Source organism: Engystomops pustulosus, chromosome 8 (assembly GCF_040894005.1).
Source record: "Engystomops pustulosus chromosome 8, aEngPut4.maternal, whole genome shotgun sequence".
In the NCBI taxonomy this organism is placed as follows: Eukaryota; Metazoa; Chordata; class Amphibia; order Anura; family Leptodactylidae; genus Engystomops; species Engystomops pustulosus.
This window is the reverse complement of record NC_092418.1, coordinates 27202604-27223168: the sequence shown is the minus strand read 5'-3', so window position 1 is coordinate 27223168 and position 20565 is coordinate 27202604. Positions and strand designations below refer to the sequence as shown.

Sequence of the window (20565 nt, the reverse complement as noted above, 5' to 3'; positions counted from 1 at the left end):
GCGCTCGCTCCCCCCCCCTTCCTCCACGTCTGTGTTCGCAGAGCCGTTACGTCCGTTGCGTAGCGTAGAGACTTTATTCCTGACGGCGCCGTACGCTCCGGCAGAGCGCAAGTGTTGTCCGAGAATAGCGCTGCGAGGAGCGGCGGCTGCTCATTCCTGACATGTTCTCCCCCTTTAAATAAAACGCTTTCCCTCCTTCCATGACAGCACGGGGGATGTCCAGCCTCTGCTCCTTCCCGCGTTTTTCCTCCATTAGCTCTGTGCCTTGTAGTCTGTCACCATCTGCCTGCGCTCCCTAGGCTTCTGTTCACATTCCATTACAGAAGCGCATGTATTGTCTGCTGCATCTTCATTTTACTCTGGATTGTTACTGTGATGGATCGGCAACCAAAACTAACGCTACGATGATGTCACTGCTGGATAGATGTGATGTCATCCACTGCAACACAAAGCTGCAGCCATGGGGTGCACCCGATGTGTCCCTACGGCACCCTCTGCTTTCAGATCATGGGTGCTCAGTAAATCCTGCACATGTAAAGTGCTTCCCTCTCTCCAGTTGCCGATCTGAACTGTAGAGGACGGCTCCATTGTTGATTCTGATTGCGGTGTTATACTTTTAACCATTTGCTACTCTTAAAGGTTAAATTTGCGGCAACCGTTCCACTTTACTATTGCACTACATTGTTTATGATACGTTGTATACTGGGGAGCTTGCATCATTCCTGTAAGACGTCTTTGATAAAGCGTCAAAGTATAGGGCAGTATAGATTGTACTCGAGGATTCTCTACAAGCAAACATGTGTTGTTCCTGGGCTGCAAACAACGGTTCCGTGATCCGTAGATCATACCGGAAAATAAAGACGGATGGATGGCAAATGTCACTAGATTCCCCCAATGTCTTGAGCGGTCACGTGATTGTGTTGCCTTTTAAACTGATTCCCAAATAGGTTCTGCACACAGATGACTCCACTCTGCCATCTGTATTTTTCACATTCCCGTGGGCTTCTATTGGAGAGCTCCAAACACGGGCAGGAACCCGAGTTATTTGAGGGCGCGTTCACACGTTGCGTTTTGACCTGCGTTTTCATCGCGTTTGAAACGCATATACAACAGCTGAGGAGAGGTGATTTGCCTAATTATATCACTGTTAACATTTCCGTTACAAAACGCATCGTAAACGCGATGTTAACGCATGTATTTTGTTAACACATGCGTTAACATTGCGTTAACAAAAGCAAATGGTAATGTAATTAGGCAAATTACCTCTCATCAGCTGTTCTAATGCGTTTCAAACGCAATGAAAACGCGACCAAAGCGCAACGTGTGAACTCGCCCTGACAGCTGTGTGGAGCAATGAAAAATCAGCTCATGCGCTAGGGTTTATTGTTAAGGCCGTGGTCACACGTACCGCTACGCGTCCGCCATAACGCGACGCTAGCGCACAGGGGGAGTTCCTCGAACGCACATCCGTTTACAGTCAAACGCATGTGATTGTTAAGCCGATCGCATGCGTTTCTCAGGAATCGAATGTGCGTCCGGGCCGAGGACCTCCCCCTGTGCGCTAGCGTCGCGTTATGGACGGACGCCTAGTGGTACGTGTGACCGCGGCCTAAGAAAAAAAAAACCGGATGCGCGTGCATGAAAACCGCGTCATGTGATTGTAGTGATCGCTGTACCATCAATATAGAGGCTAATGGACTGACAAGTTGCAGTTGACTCTTGTAAGATACATTGTTGCACTAGAACAATTTCGATCCGGAATAGTAGAGCCTTAGGTTGTGTCCATAGCATATCAAAGACTATGGAAAGGATTTCTGTCACGTGAAAGCCGGCGCGATTGCGGCAAAATCCTGGCGGAATTTGGCGCAAAACTGAAACAGTTGGGAAACCCGACGAAAGTGCAGCCGCAGAGCCCTTAGTAAATGAGCCCCATTGGATTTAGAAACTAATTGCAAATGAGCCCTGTGTTACATCAAAACATCGGGTGCTCATTACTGATCACATGGGTTTCAATGGAAACCCGATTGGGCCGAGTCCCGCCCATGTACATGCTCATTATGTTCCTAAACGCATTGTGTGAATGCTGCCTTACTGTAATTGGTGGGAAGGTATGGTCTGGTTTTGGTTGGCGGTGTGTTATATCCCTCCTTTTTTTTTTTAATTGCACTAGATATAGCGCAGTGGTAGTTCTGTTTCTGAATTTTTGCACAGTAGTTCATGTCATATGTATTTTCTTCTTTTAGGTATCTAAAAGAATTTCGGACGGAGCAGTGCCCGCTGTTTTTGCAGCACAAATGTACCCAGCATAGACCGTTTACCTGCTTTCACTGGCATTTCTTAAACCAACGACGCCGCAGACCCATCCGGAGACGCGATGGGACGTTTAACTACAGTCCAGACGTTTATTGTACAAAATACGATGAAACCACAGGAATGTGTCCCGATGGAGATGAGTGAGTTTTCTTGTTGCAGTAATTCATTGCGGCTTTCTTTGTGTCCTTAACTTTTCAGGTGTCCGGTGTAATAAAATGGAAATAACTTCCTTTCTGTTTTGTAAAAAAAAAAAAAAAAATTCTAGGCTGGATTAATCTGATTCTTTATTTTGGATTTTTTTCATAAAAGATTGGTTGGAAATTTGTAATCACGGCATATCTGAATGATGGGGATCTGGCTCTTAAAATTATGCAAATTAATTTTAATGTTAGATGTAGAAAGTCAGGGAGGCGGAGAGTTTAACATTGAAGTCAAGCTTTCCCTGTCTCTGAACACCCCCTCCCATGTGATTGACATCATGAGCCAAACTTTAGGAGATTTGATCAGTGTCGTCCCTGGATGCAGGACCATCAATTTCAGTAAAGGGGGCATTCTAGGGCAGGAAAAGCTTGACTTCAGTGTTAAACTCTCCACCTCCTTGACTTCATAAAACCATTTAACATCTCGTTTCAAAGTAGATTTTCTGAATGATGCCACCACACCAGGGCATGAGAGATACCTCCCATAGAAGCTGCTTGTCAACATGCTACTAGTGGTTTATCAGGCCAATTTCTGATGACAGGTTCCCTTTAAGATCCCACCATGAGCCTACGGCGCTCATCAATCTGCACACCACCAACTTTGCAGTGCAGAGTATTGCAGCTTCATCCCATATGGTAATTCGGGTTAATTCAATAATAGATCTGACTGTTGATCTGACTTTAGATCAGAACACTTTTATTGTGTTTTAAAAAAAAAAAAAAAAAAAAACATTTTTACAAACGCACTCAGTTACACAAAGAACAAAACAACTTTCAGATGACTGTCTCCAATCCGTGTATCGCGGACCGATTGCATTGCAGAGAACGTGACTTCATACTATTACTGGGATACAGTGATATGGTGATTACCCTTCACTTGTACTGTGGACAGTCTGTGGTTCCAGAACCAACCACTGATGTCTGAAACTGTCCTAAAGCTTTGGTCATTCTGCATCGGGATCTGATTGTTACTTGTGTTCTTTTTGTGGTGGATTCATTTGCAAAATCGTTGAAGACTTTTTTTCTAGAATAGAAAATTTGTGCTGGTTGAAAGGGCAGTGATGTTTGGTTGCAGAATTGTCACCTTTATAGTCTCTGGTCCCTTTAAACTTTCCCACATAGATAGACCACTGACTTTCTGACTACAGGTAATCAATAGTGTTAACTCAGAATTCCTAAGATTCAAGTTTATCTACACTGACCCTATGTTCAAGTCATTAAAGGGAACCTGTCAGGGCGAATCGGGACACTAAACCTACGGCATATTGTCCTGTATCTTCTTGAATGAGTTCAAAGTTGGGGGCAGTAAAAAGGAAAAAAAAAACATTCCTACTTACCTGCTCCGTAGCTCTCGGCACCTGAACGGTGCGGCAATGAAGCTGGAGTACACCCTGGCTTAAAGGGGTTGTCCCATGAACCAAGTTAAGCCCATACATCTCAATGGAGCCGACAGAAATTGCAGAGCACCGCGCTTGGTGTTCTCTGTCAGCTCCATAGAGATGAATAGAGCAGAACGGTCATGCACATCCGTAATCTCCGGGAGCAATAAGGGGTCCGACTGAGGTACCTGGGACCCCATCGGATCCCTCGTTCTCCTGATCTGTGGGGGTCTCAGTGAGACTCCTACTGATCAACAAGTGAGGGCCTGTGGGACAACCCCTTTAATTGTGCATGCGCAATGAAGCTGGACTTTCTCCCGCATTGTGAGGGGAGGTGCGCGTTGGCGAGAGCTTTAGATGTGCCATCAGATTCCCATCTAAGTACAGTAAGTACAGGCAGTCCCCGGGTTACGTACAGGATGGGTTCTGCAGGTTTGTTCTTAAGTTGAATTTGTCTGTAAGTCGGGACTGTATATTTTATAATTGTAACCCCAGTAAAAAAATTTTTTGGTCTCTGTGACAATTGGATTTTAAAATTAAAAACATCCAGAGGTCCGTTCGTAACTAGGTTTTGTGTGTTCTTAAGTAGCCTGTATATATGTTTTATTTTTTTATATGGCCTTTATGGGCTCTCGGACTGTGGGCAGTTTTGAGACCCTAAACAACAGGTCCTAGTTTAGGATCCAAAAACTGGTGACGGGTCCTCTTTTGAAGCTTTACCTTGTGTGTATGATCACCATAGCATATGCTTGGCACTGCCCACTCCTGTATGTGGCAGCATTTTTCCCATCCTGGCATGAGGTATATAATCCATTGCCTCCAGCACCGGCACATGAGCAGATAGTAGCCGATTAACAAGCGCTATCACAGAGCGCTGCCATCTGCTTGTTTCCTCTCGTGTCAAGGTTTCTGGATTCCCGTAGGTGTTTTATCTCTAATTTACTATATTTGTCCTCATTTTGTTTGCTCAACATGTCATATAGAAGGCAAGAAGACCGAAAACAAGAGGGAAGGTGATGTATGTAACCCAAGCTCCAGTCCTAGATCTTCACCCAGACCAGTGCCTGCAGCCCCCGGGCATGCTGGGAGTTGTAGTTCCACATTAGCAATAGCGCCGCGGAAGGCTGGCATAGTCACCCAGTGAATGAATTTTTGTAAAGTTGGATTGCGGCGGCGGAGTACAGAATACGTTCTTGGCAGAAAAGGTTTCCATGGAGACCAAACGCTTTGTGCTCGCAGGGTTTTGGCGGAATCTATTTTTTGATCTGAGTTTTTTTTTTTTTTTGCGTCTGTAATTAAATTAATTGCCACGTTTTTTATTTTGTTGTGTGTTGTTTTGTCACCGTTTTAAAGAGTGGCAACATTAGAGCGTTATAATTAGCTAGGAAAATTAGGTTTATTTAGGCGCCGCTAATAAGAAAATGCTGAGATTTCCTGCTTTATCTTTATTTTATGCAATAACTATGTAGCTAAAAGTGTATCTTTTTGATGGCACAGCAGTGGCTTGTGTTGTTTGTGTAGGTCCCCCAGTATCTGTACAGCGCTACAGAATTTGCTTGCGCCATATTAATAAAGATTATTGTTCTGTAATTGCAGCTAGATTTACTGCACTTTTTATGCAGTTTCTTATCTTTCATGGTATCCGCTGGAAAGGCCACACATTTGGAGGGACCCCCTGATGTATCGTCTAATTGTGGTGGGTGGCGGAGGATTACGCTGTAGTTTATGTGCCGATGTATCCGTCTCTCTCCCGGCTGCTCCATAGCTGTGGCCTGAATTCCTCTTGTAGCAGTAATGGTTTCTCTATGGACGGCCTGTGCTTTGTCTGCAGTGGCCGGGCAGGCGCACACCCCCCTCCCTGAGTGCACACCCCCCGCCAGCCATGCTTTTTACGTGTTTGAAAATAGAGAAGTAGGAAGTGATGTGGGAGGGGGCCGGAGCCGCCCTCTAACGCCCCCTCCCTCTGGTCTTTTGCTGGTTTTTAGTCCCCCGCACGCACGAATGGTTGGGGCACATGTCGGCATTCCTGGAGGATGTTATACGCTGTACACTTCACTTCTGCTGGTTTTACTCTTTACTCCGCAGTTTATGGTTCTTTAGTGTAGACAGACATCACTTCTGCTCCCAGATTTCTCTGTATTTGCTACATTTACCTTGTTCGGGTGTTTGGATTTGGTTCTGCGCATCGTTGCTTGTATGTTGCGGCCCCATTAAATTATAGCATGGGGAAAGCAGCACAAGCACGCACACACACTAGCACACACACTAGCACGCACACTCCCTAGAACAGTGATGGCTAACCTATGGCACTGGTGCCGGAGGTGGCACTCGGAGCCCTCTCTGTGGGCACTCAGGCCATCACCAGAGATGACTCCAGGTATCTTCCTTCAGTCCCAGACAGCCCAGGACTTGCTGTGCACAGAGGTATTTTAAAGTGACAGCTGTACCTGGGACTATTTTCTGCTTTATTGGTGTCCTCAGGGAGCTGGTATCAATGAAAACTGTGACCGAGAAGGGTGTATAAATCACTAATTAAATTTCCGTGTTGGCACTTTGCGATAAATAAGCGGGTCTTTGTTATAGTTTGGGCACTCGGTCTCTAAAAGGTTCGCCATCACTGCCCTAGAAGATAGTATGAACTCTTAAAGGAAACCTACCATCAAATTCCATCACGATTATTAGGGACATTACTCATAGATTCAGGCATCCTGACTGGTAATCTTCTTATATTTGTTATACATGACCACATTCCTTCCTTTTATAATTATACTATTGAGTGTGAAAGGCTCCTCGGGGTGTTGGCAGAGCCTCTCAGTGCGGTAGCTTCAAGGGCTGTTATACTGTGCAGGAGTATGTCTCACCTTCTCTTACCCCCCCTCTGCTTGCTGTAATCTCATGGCAGAAAGTGCTCCTGCACGGTGCAACAGCTTGTAAAGCTACAGCACGGAGGGGCTTTGGTAACGGCCCCCCACATTCCATTTGGCTCATTATAATCATTTTAAAACTCTTCCCTCCCTCTGCCTGCTGTAATGTGGGAAGAGGAACATGCTCCTGCATAGTGTGTGTATCTGCAGCAAGAAGGGGCTCTGGTAACACTTCCCCAGATCCATTCTGGATAACAAATATAAGAAGGTTACCGCAGTGCCAGTGCCTATATCTATGAGTAAGTGTAGCTTGATTTTGATGATGGATTTCATTTAAAGGGTATTTAAAGAGCTCTCTGTTGTCTTATCCTCTATCTCTTCTATTTCCCTTCCCCTTTAGCTTTTATTTCTCTGTATATACTGTATATTTCACTATACACTATATATGCTTGACCTACAGGCCATAATTTGGAGAAATGTGGTGTACACTTTGGGCTGAGTTCCCTTTTTTTGGAAGAGAACTGCTGAAATCTTGTAATAACACTAAGGCTGCGTTCACACGAACACATGGGGATGTATATACGGCCATAAATTTGCGGACGGATATACGGCCACCTTGGTTATCTATGGCGCCCGGGTTCGGAACGGTGAGCACAATGTGTCACCCTTAACAAAAAAAAATGTTGTGATTGCTTCCCACAAGTGGTCTGCATGATAGATAACACTCACATAGGTCTGTGGCTGTTTTCCATAGTGTAATTATAGTACATAATGAAGATCACTGACCCAGTGCAGTTATTCCCGTGGCCCCTGCTATCAAACTGGTATAATATAAAACTGGCACTGGTTATAAGCCGATTGCCGAGCGTGCGCGATGCTCTGCAGTTCTTTCTTGGCCGAAATTAATAATTAACGTTGCAGTCTGCATCTTATCTTAATTGCTCCATTAGAGAGATTGTATGACTAATGCGGATGTCATGTTTACACCCAGCATAGCCGAACCCGAGTGGGAATTCTGCAAAGTGTGTGGTTATGTGGAGAAGCAGCGACCGCAGAGAATAAGAAGGGAATGTATGGATTTTCTCTATATCCACCATCAAAACTAAGCCTAGATAAAAAAAAAGGACACTTACTCTTAGATCCAGGCAATTTCATTGTGGTAATCTTCTTATGTGTTGGCCTCCTTCCTTCTAAAATCAACTGTTAACAATTATGCTAATGAGCCTAAAGGGCTCCTGGGGGTTGTTACCAGTGCCCCTCCATGCTGCAGCTACATAGACTGTTACACTGTGATGGGGCACTTCCCTCTCCCGCTGTGCGCTGAAATTTCCACCTCTGCAATGGGATCACATTAGGCTGTTTTGGGGGATTCATCCTGCACAGTAAAATCGCTCAGGCTCATTTGCATAGTTTCACACATTGATTTTAGAAGGAAGGAGGCCTTGGATAATGAACATGAGAATATTACCACGGTTACGATGCCTGGATCTTTGAGTAATGTCCCTGGTTTATCATGATGGTTTTTACTGGTAGAGTTTTCTTTAAAGGGCATCTACCCACAGGATGAAAGACTGTATGCAAATGAGCCTGAGGGGCTCCAGGCTCCATATGTGTTAATGGAGCTTGGAGCCCCTCAGGCTCATTTGCATACAGTTTTTTATCTTGCCCGTGGATGTCCTTAAAATCCCAGTTTTGGGGGTCGTTGCACTTGTTGTCTATGGAGCTGTATAACCAGAGAACTGATTCTAGAGAAGAATTGGTATTTTCGTATGGAAGGCGTTTCACGTGTCTGCATCCTGGAGTTCATCAAAAGTAGATGTGTAAATGTTCTGTGACCTGGCGTATAGCGGGCGCTGCCAACCAGTGTCTGGCATGTTGTCACGTGTTATATGTATGTTGTGTCTTTTACCGGTAAGTTAGAAAACCTCTTTAATGGAAAATGTGTTGTGAAAGAAGTAAATTAAAAGCAAGTGCTACATAACCACAGAGTAACATTCCTGCGCCACAGAGTATTAATAGTTCTGCATCTGTCCCAAAAATGTAAACTGGTAAATGTCACTGTGCCCAATACACCCAAATATGTGCTAAATCTGGGGTAGAATAAAAGCCAACAACTTATCACGTTGAACGGTGGATTTTAACTGCACTCTGCCCATGTAAAGCTGGCACTTGTATGAATTTAATGTGGTGAAGGGGGCAGAAATACCGGGACCACATGGCGGCGCATGCAAAGAGCTTTCTACATTCTTATAACCATTGTCTGGGTTATTAGGATTATTACTAATTCAGTTTGCGTTGCTTCAGGCTGAATCGTTACATTCAGATCTCCGGCGTTGGCGTCCAGCAGTTTCATTAATGGTCATGGACTTCACTTCCGCTTGTCTCCGGATATTTCCACTCTTTTTCTTCACTGTTTACACAAGAGAAATTCCTTTCCTTGTAGGAATTCTGACAATTCTGCAGATCACCTGTCCCTGCAAAATAATGCTGGAAGGAAGCCATGCTTAAAGGGAAACTGTCAGCAGAAATTGACCTAATAAACCACTATCAGTATATTGTCAAGTGGCTGAACACCTTCCAGATCATGTTTCTTTCATGGCCCAGTGTGGTGGCAGCATCCAGGAAATCTACTTTGAATTGAGATGTAAATTGGTTGCCTAAATTCAAGGAGGTGGAGCGTTTAACACTGAAGTCAAGCTCTTTCTACTTCACAAAGGCTTCTTTACTGTTATTTATGGTCCTGCATCCAGAGACATCACTAACCAGGTCTCCTGAAGTCCCATAGTGCATCATGTCAATCACAGAGGAGGAGGCGTTCAGAGCTCTCACCTTGACTTCAGTGTTAAACTCTCCTCCTTCTTGACTTTTATATAACGTATTTACAGCTCGCTTCAAAGTGGATTTTTCTGAATGATGCCACCAGCATGGGACATGAAAGAAACAAAAACTGTAAGTTGTTTCACTGCTTGACATTATTTAGGTCGTAGTTTATTAGGCCAATTGCTGATGACGGGTTCCCTTAAAAGGCTTTCCTTTTAATGTTATTTGTGAGATTACTGCAAGTAAGACTTTCATCTCCACAGTTTACAGAATAGCAGAGTCACAACTGGAAATTAGCTCTGATTCTAGCGGATGCCTATGCTATGCCCACCTCAGCCCTAGCGGATGCCTATGCTATGCCCACCTCAGCCCTAGCGGATGCCTATGCTATGCCCACCTCAGCCCTAGCGGATGCCTATGCTATGCCCACCTCAGCCCTAGCGGATGCCTATGCTATGCCCACCTCAGCCCTAGCGGATGCCTATGCTATGCCCACCTCAGCCCTAGCGGATGCCTATGCTATGCCCACCTCAGCCCTAGCGGATGCCTATGCTATGCCCACCTCAGCCCTAGCGGATGCCTATGCTATGCCCACCTCAGCCCTAGCGGATGCCTATGCTATGCCCACCTCAGCCCTAGCGGATGCCTATGCTATGCCCACCTCAGCCCTAGCGGATGCCTATGCTATGCCCACCTCAGCCCTAGCGGATGCCTATGCTATGCCCACCTCAGCCCTAGCGGATGCCTATGCTATGCCCACCTCAGCCCTAGCGGATGCCTATGCTATGCCCACCTCAGCCCTAGCGGATGCCTATGCTATGCCCACCTCAGCCCTAGCGGATGCCTATGCCATGCCCACCTCAGCCCTAGCGGATGCCTATGCCATGCCCACCTCAGCCCTAGCGGATGCCTATGCCATGCCCACCTCAGCCCTAGCGGATGCCTATGCCATGCCCACCTCAGCCCTAGCGGATGCCTATGCCATGCCCACCTCAGCCCTAGCGGATGCCTATGCCATGCCCACCTCAGCCCTAGCGGATGCCTATGCCATGCCCACCTCAGCCCTAGCGGATGCCTATGCCATGCCCACCTCAGCCCTAGCGGATGCCTATGCCATGCCCACCTCAGCCCTAGCGGATGCCTATGCCATGCCCACCTCAGCCCTAGCGGATGCCTATGCCATGCCCACCTCAGCCCTAGCGGATGCCTATGCCATGCCCACCTCAGCCCTAGCGGATGCCTATGCCATGCCCACCTCAGCCCTAGCGGATGCCTATGCCATGCCCACCTCAGCCCTAGCGGATGCCTATGCCATGCCCACCTCAGCCCTAGCGGATGCCTATGCCATGCCCACCTCAGCCCTAGCGGATGCCTATGCCATGCCCACCTCAGCCCTAGCGGATGCCTATGCCATGCCCACCTCAGCCCTAGCGGATGCCTATGCCATGCCCACCTCAGCCCTAGCGGATGCCTATGCCATGCCCACCTCAGCCCTAGCGGATGCCTATGCCATGCCCACCTGCATCAGGCTGCGCTGATACGATGCAGTTGCACTGCTAAGCAGCCAGGCTGCTCGCAACTCACGACTTGTACGCTACTGTTCCTGAGAGCTCAGTGACGTCACCGGCTCTTGGGAAGGGGAATCGGAGGGTAGCACATGCTGTCTCGTTTTCATTCTCTGTCCCATCTTTCTTGCTTGGGCATACTAATTAAATGTTGCTATTTTGTTTCTATAGACCCAATGCAGTACGAGTCTCCATGGTAACAGACAAACAAAACCCTGTGTAGTCTGATCTCGCCAGGATCAAACCCTTCTGCATGTTCTTTACTAAACCAAGCACATAGTACATACGTTTAGTACAAAGTAGAAGAAAATATAAAACCGTAGGATTACATAATGCACTTTGTTATCTGTTACCATGGAAATATAAGAACCATAGGAACACAACAGAACGTGTTCTTCATGCGTGCTGGAAATCTGGTCTATTTTATTTTTTTATTCTAGGTTTATTGAGATGATAAAAATAAATTGGTTGTACACAAGCTTCGGCATGGTAAAAACTTAATTCAGTTTGTCTCTAACCTATTAAGGAATATGTGGTTTCAGTTTTGGGAAAGTCACTGCGCTAGATTGCGATTGCTAGTTTCTGCAAACTTTGTGTTGGGCCCCAAAATTAGGTTCTCCTAAGTTCCCTTGTTATCTGATCAGAGCAGGTTTAACAGCTGGGACTCCCACCGATCACATTGTTGGAGCTTGTGGTCGCATTAACGCCTGTACAAGTGTCAAAGATGCTTGTGCAGACAGTTTAATGCCCTAATAAATTAGTATCATGCGCATTAGTACGCTCGTGGCAGAAGAACTGATACAGTGCCGACACACAATAAGAAAGCTTCTTACTCGCTATTGATGTTTTCTTATCGGCTGATGGCACATAGTCTGGATGAGTTAGTCGCCCTCTGCATCGCTAACATATCTCCATCTTTGTCATCATTTGTGGGGACCCAAATCTAACAATTATTACACATGCTATTTTTGGCAGATTTTTAAGTTATCACTTCCTTCTACATGAGCGAAGGCCCATATAGTGGATCCCCCATTATCTGCCAACCACTGGCAACAGCCTTCTGATAGGTGGTACCATAGATAGGTGGTAGGGAGGACACAATCCCCATTCTTCAGGACTGGTGGTCTACTCCCTACCCATGGAGTAGGTGATGTTACCAGAATCCCCTCTTTCTTGCTTCCTGGGATCTCTTCATTGTGTCACCTTTGTGTTGACATCTACAAGGAGATTCCCAATTACCAGTAACTGAGCTTTACTTGATCTTCCCTTTTGAAAACGCTGAATATATTTACACAAATTATAATCCGGACCTGTTTTATTACACTATTCGTCTCGGGTCACTGATTCTTATCGAATGCATCGCTGCGGTTTACTCTTTTCACTTTGGGAAAAACGTGACGAAATACGATAGGAAACTTATTATCCAGACAGATGATCCAGAGAATAACTATACATCAATGACTGAAGGATGGATCACCCATAGCCAAACCTTTTTGCTTGGATCAATATCCAATCAAAAAGTCAATTGAAGGAGGAATAACGCTGCGAGATTTCTGCACAAGTTTGTGGGTCGCTGGTCTGGGATTATATTCCGTAGTCTTAATCTAATGGAGTCTAGAATAAAGGATACATTACATTATACATTATAAGGGTGCTGTGACACGTGGCGTTTTGAACCCGTTTTTTTTCCGTTTTTAAGCAGTCCATCCAAAAACGCATCCATTTTTGACAATTTTTATTAAGATCATTGGTAACACCTGTCAAAAATGAATGCGTTTTTTAAACGGACTGCTTAAAAACCGGGTTCAAAACGCCACATGTGGCATCACCCTAAACCTTCCTATTGAATATTTGACTCCCGGTCCTGATGTTTCCAGCTGCTGGGTGACATAGGGCGCACATGCAAATATATTTGCACATCCTGTATTGGTGCACAGACATGGCGGCTCATCTCTATAGCCGTACGTCGGTGCGATACGAAGTTAGGCGCTCACACATCTGATCACGGCCAAAGACAAAAAGCGATCGGTAAAAGCCTCCAGGAATCATTCACTTTTTTTTTTTTTACTTTCACAGACTGCGGCCCCGGGGTTGGGGGGAGCTTGTTGGCGCAGTGCCACCGCCAAGATAATTCTCTGTTGCCATGACAGCCTCAATGGGATGAAAATGTAACGCGGCTCCGTCTCCACACTCACCTGTTTAATGCCGATGTATTATGCAGGGCGTTCACAGCGTCGTCTGCATCCTACAAGATGTTTATTGTGGTTTTTTATTTATTTGTATTTTTACCACCTCAATGCTTTTGGAAGGGCAAATCTTTTATACAGGGAACCGATCACCAGGTTTTACCCCACTAAACTAGCAGCCTCCACAGGTAAGGGATAAAATGTCCTTTTTAGAATTTCCCTCTGTAATGTGAATTATCACATGTATACAAAAATAAATAAATAAAATCTCTTCCAAAGGAAAATATGACTCTTCTCACCTTTTTTTCACATGAGATGAGTCAAGTTTAGAGGATGCATGGGGAGGGTCACTTTAAAAGCCGCCATCTCCAGTTCTATATTATCTAGAAACAATCGTTTTGTGTCACCATTTAAAGGTAAAAAAAAAAATCAGGCCTGTGGTTGTGAGCTACAGAATCTGAGAAATATGCAGGAGCTGGAGTTTGCATTTCTAACTATGTATTTGCAGGCTGTCACTCCCAAGATGACACCAGCAGCATGTTTCTGGGTGCTATAGAACACAATATGGAAGCATCTGAAGTGACACAACCACTAAACTTGACTCTTCTCATGTGAAAATGAGGCAAAAAAGTCATATTTGCCTGACTTTAGGGAGATATATTTTTTTTAAAGGAATATGGGTCACAGAGGGAATTCTAGAAAGGACATGTTATACCCTTCCTGAGGGGGGTGCTACTTTTAGTAGGGTAAAACATGGTTACTTGCTGGTCAGGGGGTCCCAACAATCACAAGGGCAGGGGTTGCGTTTACCTCCAGAAGATATAGTGGCCGGTCAGACATATGTCTTACCATAGAGAATGAATAGAGGAGTATCACCAGAGAGAGAGGAATTTAGGGCTAAGATGTTCTATATATTTGTGGGTTCAATACACCCCTTTCTTTAAAATGCAGATAGACCCCCATCAGTCACTGGTCATCCCCTATAACCTCACAAAGGATGTAATTGGTGATGAAGAAACTCTCAATATACGCCCATAGCCCTAATGTGAACAGTCCCCAACATATAAAAGTATCGCAACAAAGTGTTCATTTGCGGAACTGGGAACAATCTGTACTTTTAGAGTTTATGATCCAAATAATCTCTACCAATATGAAGTTATGATATGAAGCCATAACGCTGCAGATTATTAATATCCTTCTCTGGCTGCAGATATTACCTAAGGGAACTGCTGTGTGAGGAATTGCTTTAGATCTGCTGACATTTATTGCTTCCTTTACCAGCAACTGCTGCAAATTCATTAGTCAGATGCGGCCTCTTATATGTCATATATACCGTATATGCAGGGGCTTATTGCCATGTTCATCCTGGTTCATGAGCGGAGAGCGGGACAAGAATGACTTATGTGAAGACTAATGGGAGACCGGGGGCAAGGAAAGATGTAACATCTACTGAACCAGTGGGGTTAATATTCTGTTCAGAGCTTCTCCGATGCGTCCTGTAATGTCATAGATCCTGGCGAAAAAGTGGAAAGCGAGAGAAGCAGAACTGCTAAATATAATAAGAAAAGACGTCTCACATGGAGACTACTCCGGGACTAAGGGGAAACGCTTTTTGTAGATACTATTTATATGCCCAATGTAAAATTTGCGTTTGAAAGAAGGAAACGGAGCGAGGAGTTTATTTTGAAAATGGGGCATTACCACGTTGTGAGGTTATTACATCCGAGGGAAAGGTCTGTATCATGACAGCTGCTCAATTCCAAAAACTGATACCAAAGCGCGGCTCCATAGGGTGGAACTGTACCATACTGAGCTGCAGTACTGCACACAACCTGTGGGAGAGAGGGGTCAGCATTCACGCCAGTTCCCATCTGCGTTTTGGTTACCGTTTAAAAATGGATGGATAACGAGGCTAGTACTTCTTTTTTTTTTTTTTTTTTTCTGTTGATTTTTAATTCAGTTGTAAGGGTATCTGTTTTTTTTTACATACTCCATTAGGTTTTCCGTTATTTGAGCGGATAGTTGAACGCCAACTGATGAGCAATTTTTTTTTTTTTGTTTTGTGGAAAATGGATGGTCTTGATTTGTATCCGTTTGTTGCATCAGTTATCCATTCGCTTTTCCAAACTTAGCGGCTCTGATTTTACATGTTATATATTCAATGCAAGATCTAGTGGATGGCTAGAAGATGCTATTAAAGTATCCGTCCAGACATCCATTTAAATTCCGGTGCAGTTCCAGGACTTCAAAACGGAAGCAAAAACGCAGATGGGGAACTAAAGCCTTAAACAATGGGGCTCATTTACTAAGGGTCCGAACGCCGCAATTTCCAATACGTCCCCCATGACGGCCTATATATTTCAAGCTGGCCGTCATGGAGGACTAGATGGAAACTGAATTACCGGTGAGTCTAATTCTACATTTCGTTGGGATTCCCGAATATTTCAGTTTTGCGCCGAATTGCCCTGGGTTTTTGGCACACGCGATCGGATTGTGTTGCATCTTCCCCCGCTTGCAGGCGACAGAAATGGGGGGGGGGGGGGCATCGGACCCGAATCCTTGTCGGACAATGAACCGCGGGAACGCGACAGGACTGGGTAAGTAAATCTTCCCCATTGTGCAAGTTTTCTATGATGTCTGCATCACTATATGTCGTTCGTCTAATATAACTTGTATAAAATGAAAGAACTTTTTTGTGGGTAAAAGCGTTTAGTTTTTCCCTCTTGTTTTGTCCTTTTAGTTGTCCATACCTGCATAGGACAACAGGTGACACAGAAAGAAAGTATCACCTACGTTATTACAAAACCGGTACTTGTATTCACGAAACCGATGCTCGAGGGCATTGTGTAAAGAATGGACCCCATTGTGCCTTCGCCCATGGTCCTCATGACCTTAGACCTCCTGTCTATGACATAAGGTAAGGCAGGATCTTTGTGTCACCTATTGTTGTATCAGTCACTAAATACTAATACGTGTTTTCTGGCTGCCTGTATCCATGTTTATCCTGGAGATGGACGCCCCATGCCAGCCTTAGATACCGCAAACAACGTCTAGTCTTACACTGGATACTTAACTATTCTAATGTTTGTGATGCAGGGAAATCCAAGCACAGGAAGCCTTACAGAACGGGCAACTTGGAAGTGAAGGAATTCCCGACCTGCAGCCAGGAGTCTTAGCCAGCCAGGCAATGATCGAGAAAATTCTAGGAGAAGATCCTAGGTGGCAAGGTAAGGCCCGAAATGGCTTTGTATTCTATTCTGTAGGAGATATAGAGGGATGTTTTGCACTAGTTTACTCAGGGGTGTAATTACAGGGTAGCAGCTTTGCAATGGGGCACACAGTGTCAGGGGCCCCCGGCATTGGTATTGGATATGAATATGCTGCATGCGTGTATTTGTTATGAGTTTATTCTGTAAATGTGTATGCATATGTATATGATGCATGGGTGTATATTGTACCGTATGTATGTGTTTATATGGTGTGTGTGTATACGGTGTGTGTATATTTATATTATAATATATAAATATACACACAGTATATTTGGTGTGTATATTTATATTATAATTTTTTTTTTTTTGCTCTGACTTGACTACAGGTTGGTCAAACCAGTAGTCAAGTTGTTGTTTCTATGGCTAGAGCGCATCCACGTGTGGCTGTTATTTCTATGGATTTGTATCTGACTTCTTGTAAAAGCAGAACATATATACAGATCAATGCGTGTGTCCCCATCCCCCCCCCCCCCCACACACACAAAGTGGAAGAATTACAGCCTTCAAAAACAGGTAGTTAAGAGCCCTGAAAAAACAATGGGCGTGTGAGGATAGGCTAAGGCCGGTTGCAAACGAACATGTCCTAGTGCACTGCTCCAAGTCCATGTAGTGGCCACGTGAAACAGGACCTGAGTCCTTGCATAATACAAAAATATGATGCAAGGAGTCCCTGTCTGCCAGCCAAGCCCGCGTCCATTGGCTGAAAACGTTCAACTTTAGTTGGCCTAAGGCTGTGGTCACACGTGGCGTTTTGAACCTGTTTTTTGCCCCATTTTTAAGCAGTCAGTTAAAAAATGCATGCGTTTTTGACCACTTTTAATTAAGATAATTGGGAAAATTGGTCAAAAACGCATGCATTTTTTTAACGGACTGCTTAAAAATGGGCCATAAACGGGTTCAAAACGCCACGTGTGACCACACCCTTGGGCTCCTTTCACACGTCTGCATATGGCAGCCGTCTACTAGCCGTATGAACACGGCACAGTACTGTAAGCACACACACGTCGCTGTAAAAAATATATAACATACAGCCCGGCAGCGCACCTTATTATGGAGAGGGGAGGGGTCCTGGTCTGGGCGTAGCAAACATTAGTGGGAAAGAAGCCGAAGTTTATATCTCGGTGCCATTGTATGAAGCAGAACTCTCGTTAAACACAACAAATGACTTTTAGACTATTTTTAGCACCCATGTAACTAGTTACAAAAGTCCCCATTGCAATGTATAGAAGAATAATATGGAAATCTATACATGTAATGCTCTTGGTGTAGAAGTCCGGGCTTGGGTCTTGTTACACTTGTAGCCATAGTCAGGCTTGTACGAGGCTTCCAGATGGCGCAGAGCAGATGATAACAGAGACCGGCCCCACGTGGGGCAGGAGTAACAGCTGGAGGCGTCCTGTGTCCCCATTCTCCTTGTATAGTCACAATGAAGAGGTCCAGGAGAGCAGCGCTTGTCCCCAGGTTTGACTCCATAATGTAGATCACCCTCCTTTCCAATTTTACATTCATTGTTTCTTGCTTGATCTAACAAATGGCCACAGAAGTGCAGAGGAATAAAAAGGCTTCCACTAAGTTATTACTATGTATCCAGCAATGTGTGAAAATCTTAATGGGGATGTAACTAGTCTCTGCCCCCTGGTGGTAAAGCACTGAAGTGCAGCTCATAAATTTTCAAACATAACATAATTGAAGTCTTCTAGACGGATATTTCCAACTGATTGCATATTTATGACGTTTCTACAAAAAAATGTCATAGATTAGGTAAGGTACGTTGCCTTTTTTTTTTTTTAACTTTTAAGAGGATTATACTGCTAAACGTGGCCTTTTCCTATTTTAATAAACAACTGGGGCAAACATGTGCTGTTATACTTTAGTACTAGTCCAGTGAATGTGGTACATGACCCAGAACAGGATTTGTTGGTACTTGGCCGGTCACCTGTTCTGCAGCACATGGGAATTATATGCTAATACGTTTAGTTCAGTCGAGCTGTGATCCAGGCAATGCAACTGTACCTGAAGTATACTGCAGTAGAGTGAAAACTTAGAATACTTCTCATACACGTCCAATAGATGGCGCTATGCTTCCACACAATCTTTTGCCTTGGCTGAGGCTGCGTGTCTTCTTTTATGCAGGAAAGGGAGTGAATGTCTAATGCCATTATTTTAGACTTTGCTTATGATCTCTTCCTGACGTCAGCCACCCCAGTTATTAAATTCTCTATGCAGCCAGCCCCCCCCCCCTTCTGATGAAATGCCCCTGCAGCCATTTATCGTCTAAGAAATAAACTTGCATTCTCGTCCCCGCGGCTCCTCTTTCTCCTCTCTTCTGTAACAGCGGGCAGAAACGCTTCCATGCGCACACTATGATGCGGTGGTGTCGCTGCTGATGACGTCATAGTGTGCACCAGCCGGCGGAGTGCATGGACGTTGCTCTGCCAGCTGCTACATTAAAGAGAAGAAAGTAGAGGAACCACCAAGCAATGGGAGCGCCTGAAGGTGAGTATGCAAGTTTTTTTTTCCACCACGTTCCCATGACGGCCCCCACCTGGAGGTTGCTCCTTATATCCTGTAGGGACAGGAAGTCACAAAAGTTTAAAAGGCTCCTCCCTAGCACCCCACACCAGTGTCTTCCTGTCCCTAGGGGATACAAGTCGCAAGAGTTTCCTATCTGAGGAACACAAATGGTAAGGTTCTTAGGAACCAGTCCGCTCCCACACTTTCCTAAGTGCTGGGAAAAGACCTAAAGACACCCCCGTCCCCTGTACTCTCCCCTGCTAGAACCTATCCAACGGTCCCGCGCGGCTAATGCTGGGTTCAGCAAGGGGAAAGAAGAATAGAGTACAGGGGCAGAAAAGTTACCTGCCGGGCCGGCGGCCAAAAGTTGGTTCTCCGCTCCGGGGAAGAGGAAAATTGGAAGCGGCATACCTCGAGAAAAATCTGTCGCACGCTCCGGCATCGAGTCATTGTGGCGCGAAATTCTGGCGCATCACGAGGAACTTCCGGTCCGGACATCCAATCAGGTAACACTTCCGGGTCTCTCCGGAGGGGGTGGGGGAGGAGCCCAGACAAAAAACCGCCAAGCCTCAGGCATATGGCGTTGGTCTCAGACAAACACTAAGTTGGCTCCAGCATCTCCATCTCCCACATGGCAGATGAAGCGATTAACGTGTTCCAGGTCCTGGTACCTGTAAGTACAAGCCCTGGGCTACCTCTCTGCCACATTTTCAGCTTATCTATGTATTAATGCTGTTATTATGTGTACCTTCTCAGGGCAAGGATCAGAAAGAGCCCAGAGAAAAGGAGCCAAGAGAGAGGGAAAAACCAGTTAAAAAGCCTTCCAAACGTTGTGGGCTGTGTAATGCAAAAATGGCAGAGGATTATAAAAAGAGTTTATGTCCAGACTGCTTAAATAAAATCCTCAAAGAGGAAAGATCTTCTTTAATAGATGAATTAAGATCAGTGATTAAAGAGGAAGTATCCTCATCTATTGCGGCCCACTTACCTGAACCCCCTAAGAAAAAAACTAAATATATCCAAACATCCTCTTCTGAAGAGGATTCGGATTTTCCCTCAGGATCCCTTAGTGAGAAAGTGGAGGATGACTTTGAAGAGACTCAACCTAGAGATCTAAATCAGGCAAAATATCTATTTTCCTCAGAGGAACTGGATAATCTATTGAAAGCATTAAAAAATACACTAGATATCGAGGACGTGGTTGAACCATCCTCGGTTCAGTCTGAACTCTTCGGAGGACTAAAATATAAAAAGAAACGGGTCTTTCCAGTGGTAGACACATTAAAAGATCTAGTTCTAGAGGAGTGGAAAGCCCCAGAGAAAAGAATATCAGTTTCTAAAGAATTTCGCAATAGACTACTGTTTGAAGATAATGCTTTATGGGACTCTATACCTAAAATAGATGTTCAGGTCACCAAAGTGGTTAAAAAAACTGACCTTCCCTTTGAGGATATT

The 20565-nt window shown here is 44.9% G+C and overlaps 1 protein-coding gene across 1 annotated transcript in view; it reads left to right on the top strand.

Moving 5' to 3' along the window:
- Nucleotides 1-20565, top strand: part of UNKL (unk like zinc finger) — a 53662-nt gene that overhangs the window by 336 nt on the left and 32761 nt on the right. The window contains exons 2-4 of the mRNA XM_072120409.1: nucleotides 2244-2453; nucleotides 16068-16244; nucleotides 16424-16554. Of these exons, the coding sequence (XP_071976510.1) occupies nucleotides 2244-2453; nucleotides 16068-16244; nucleotides 16424-16554 (518 nt within the window). The remainder of the gene's footprint in view (nucleotides 1-2243; nucleotides 2454-16067; nucleotides 16245-16423; nucleotides 16555-20565) is intronic.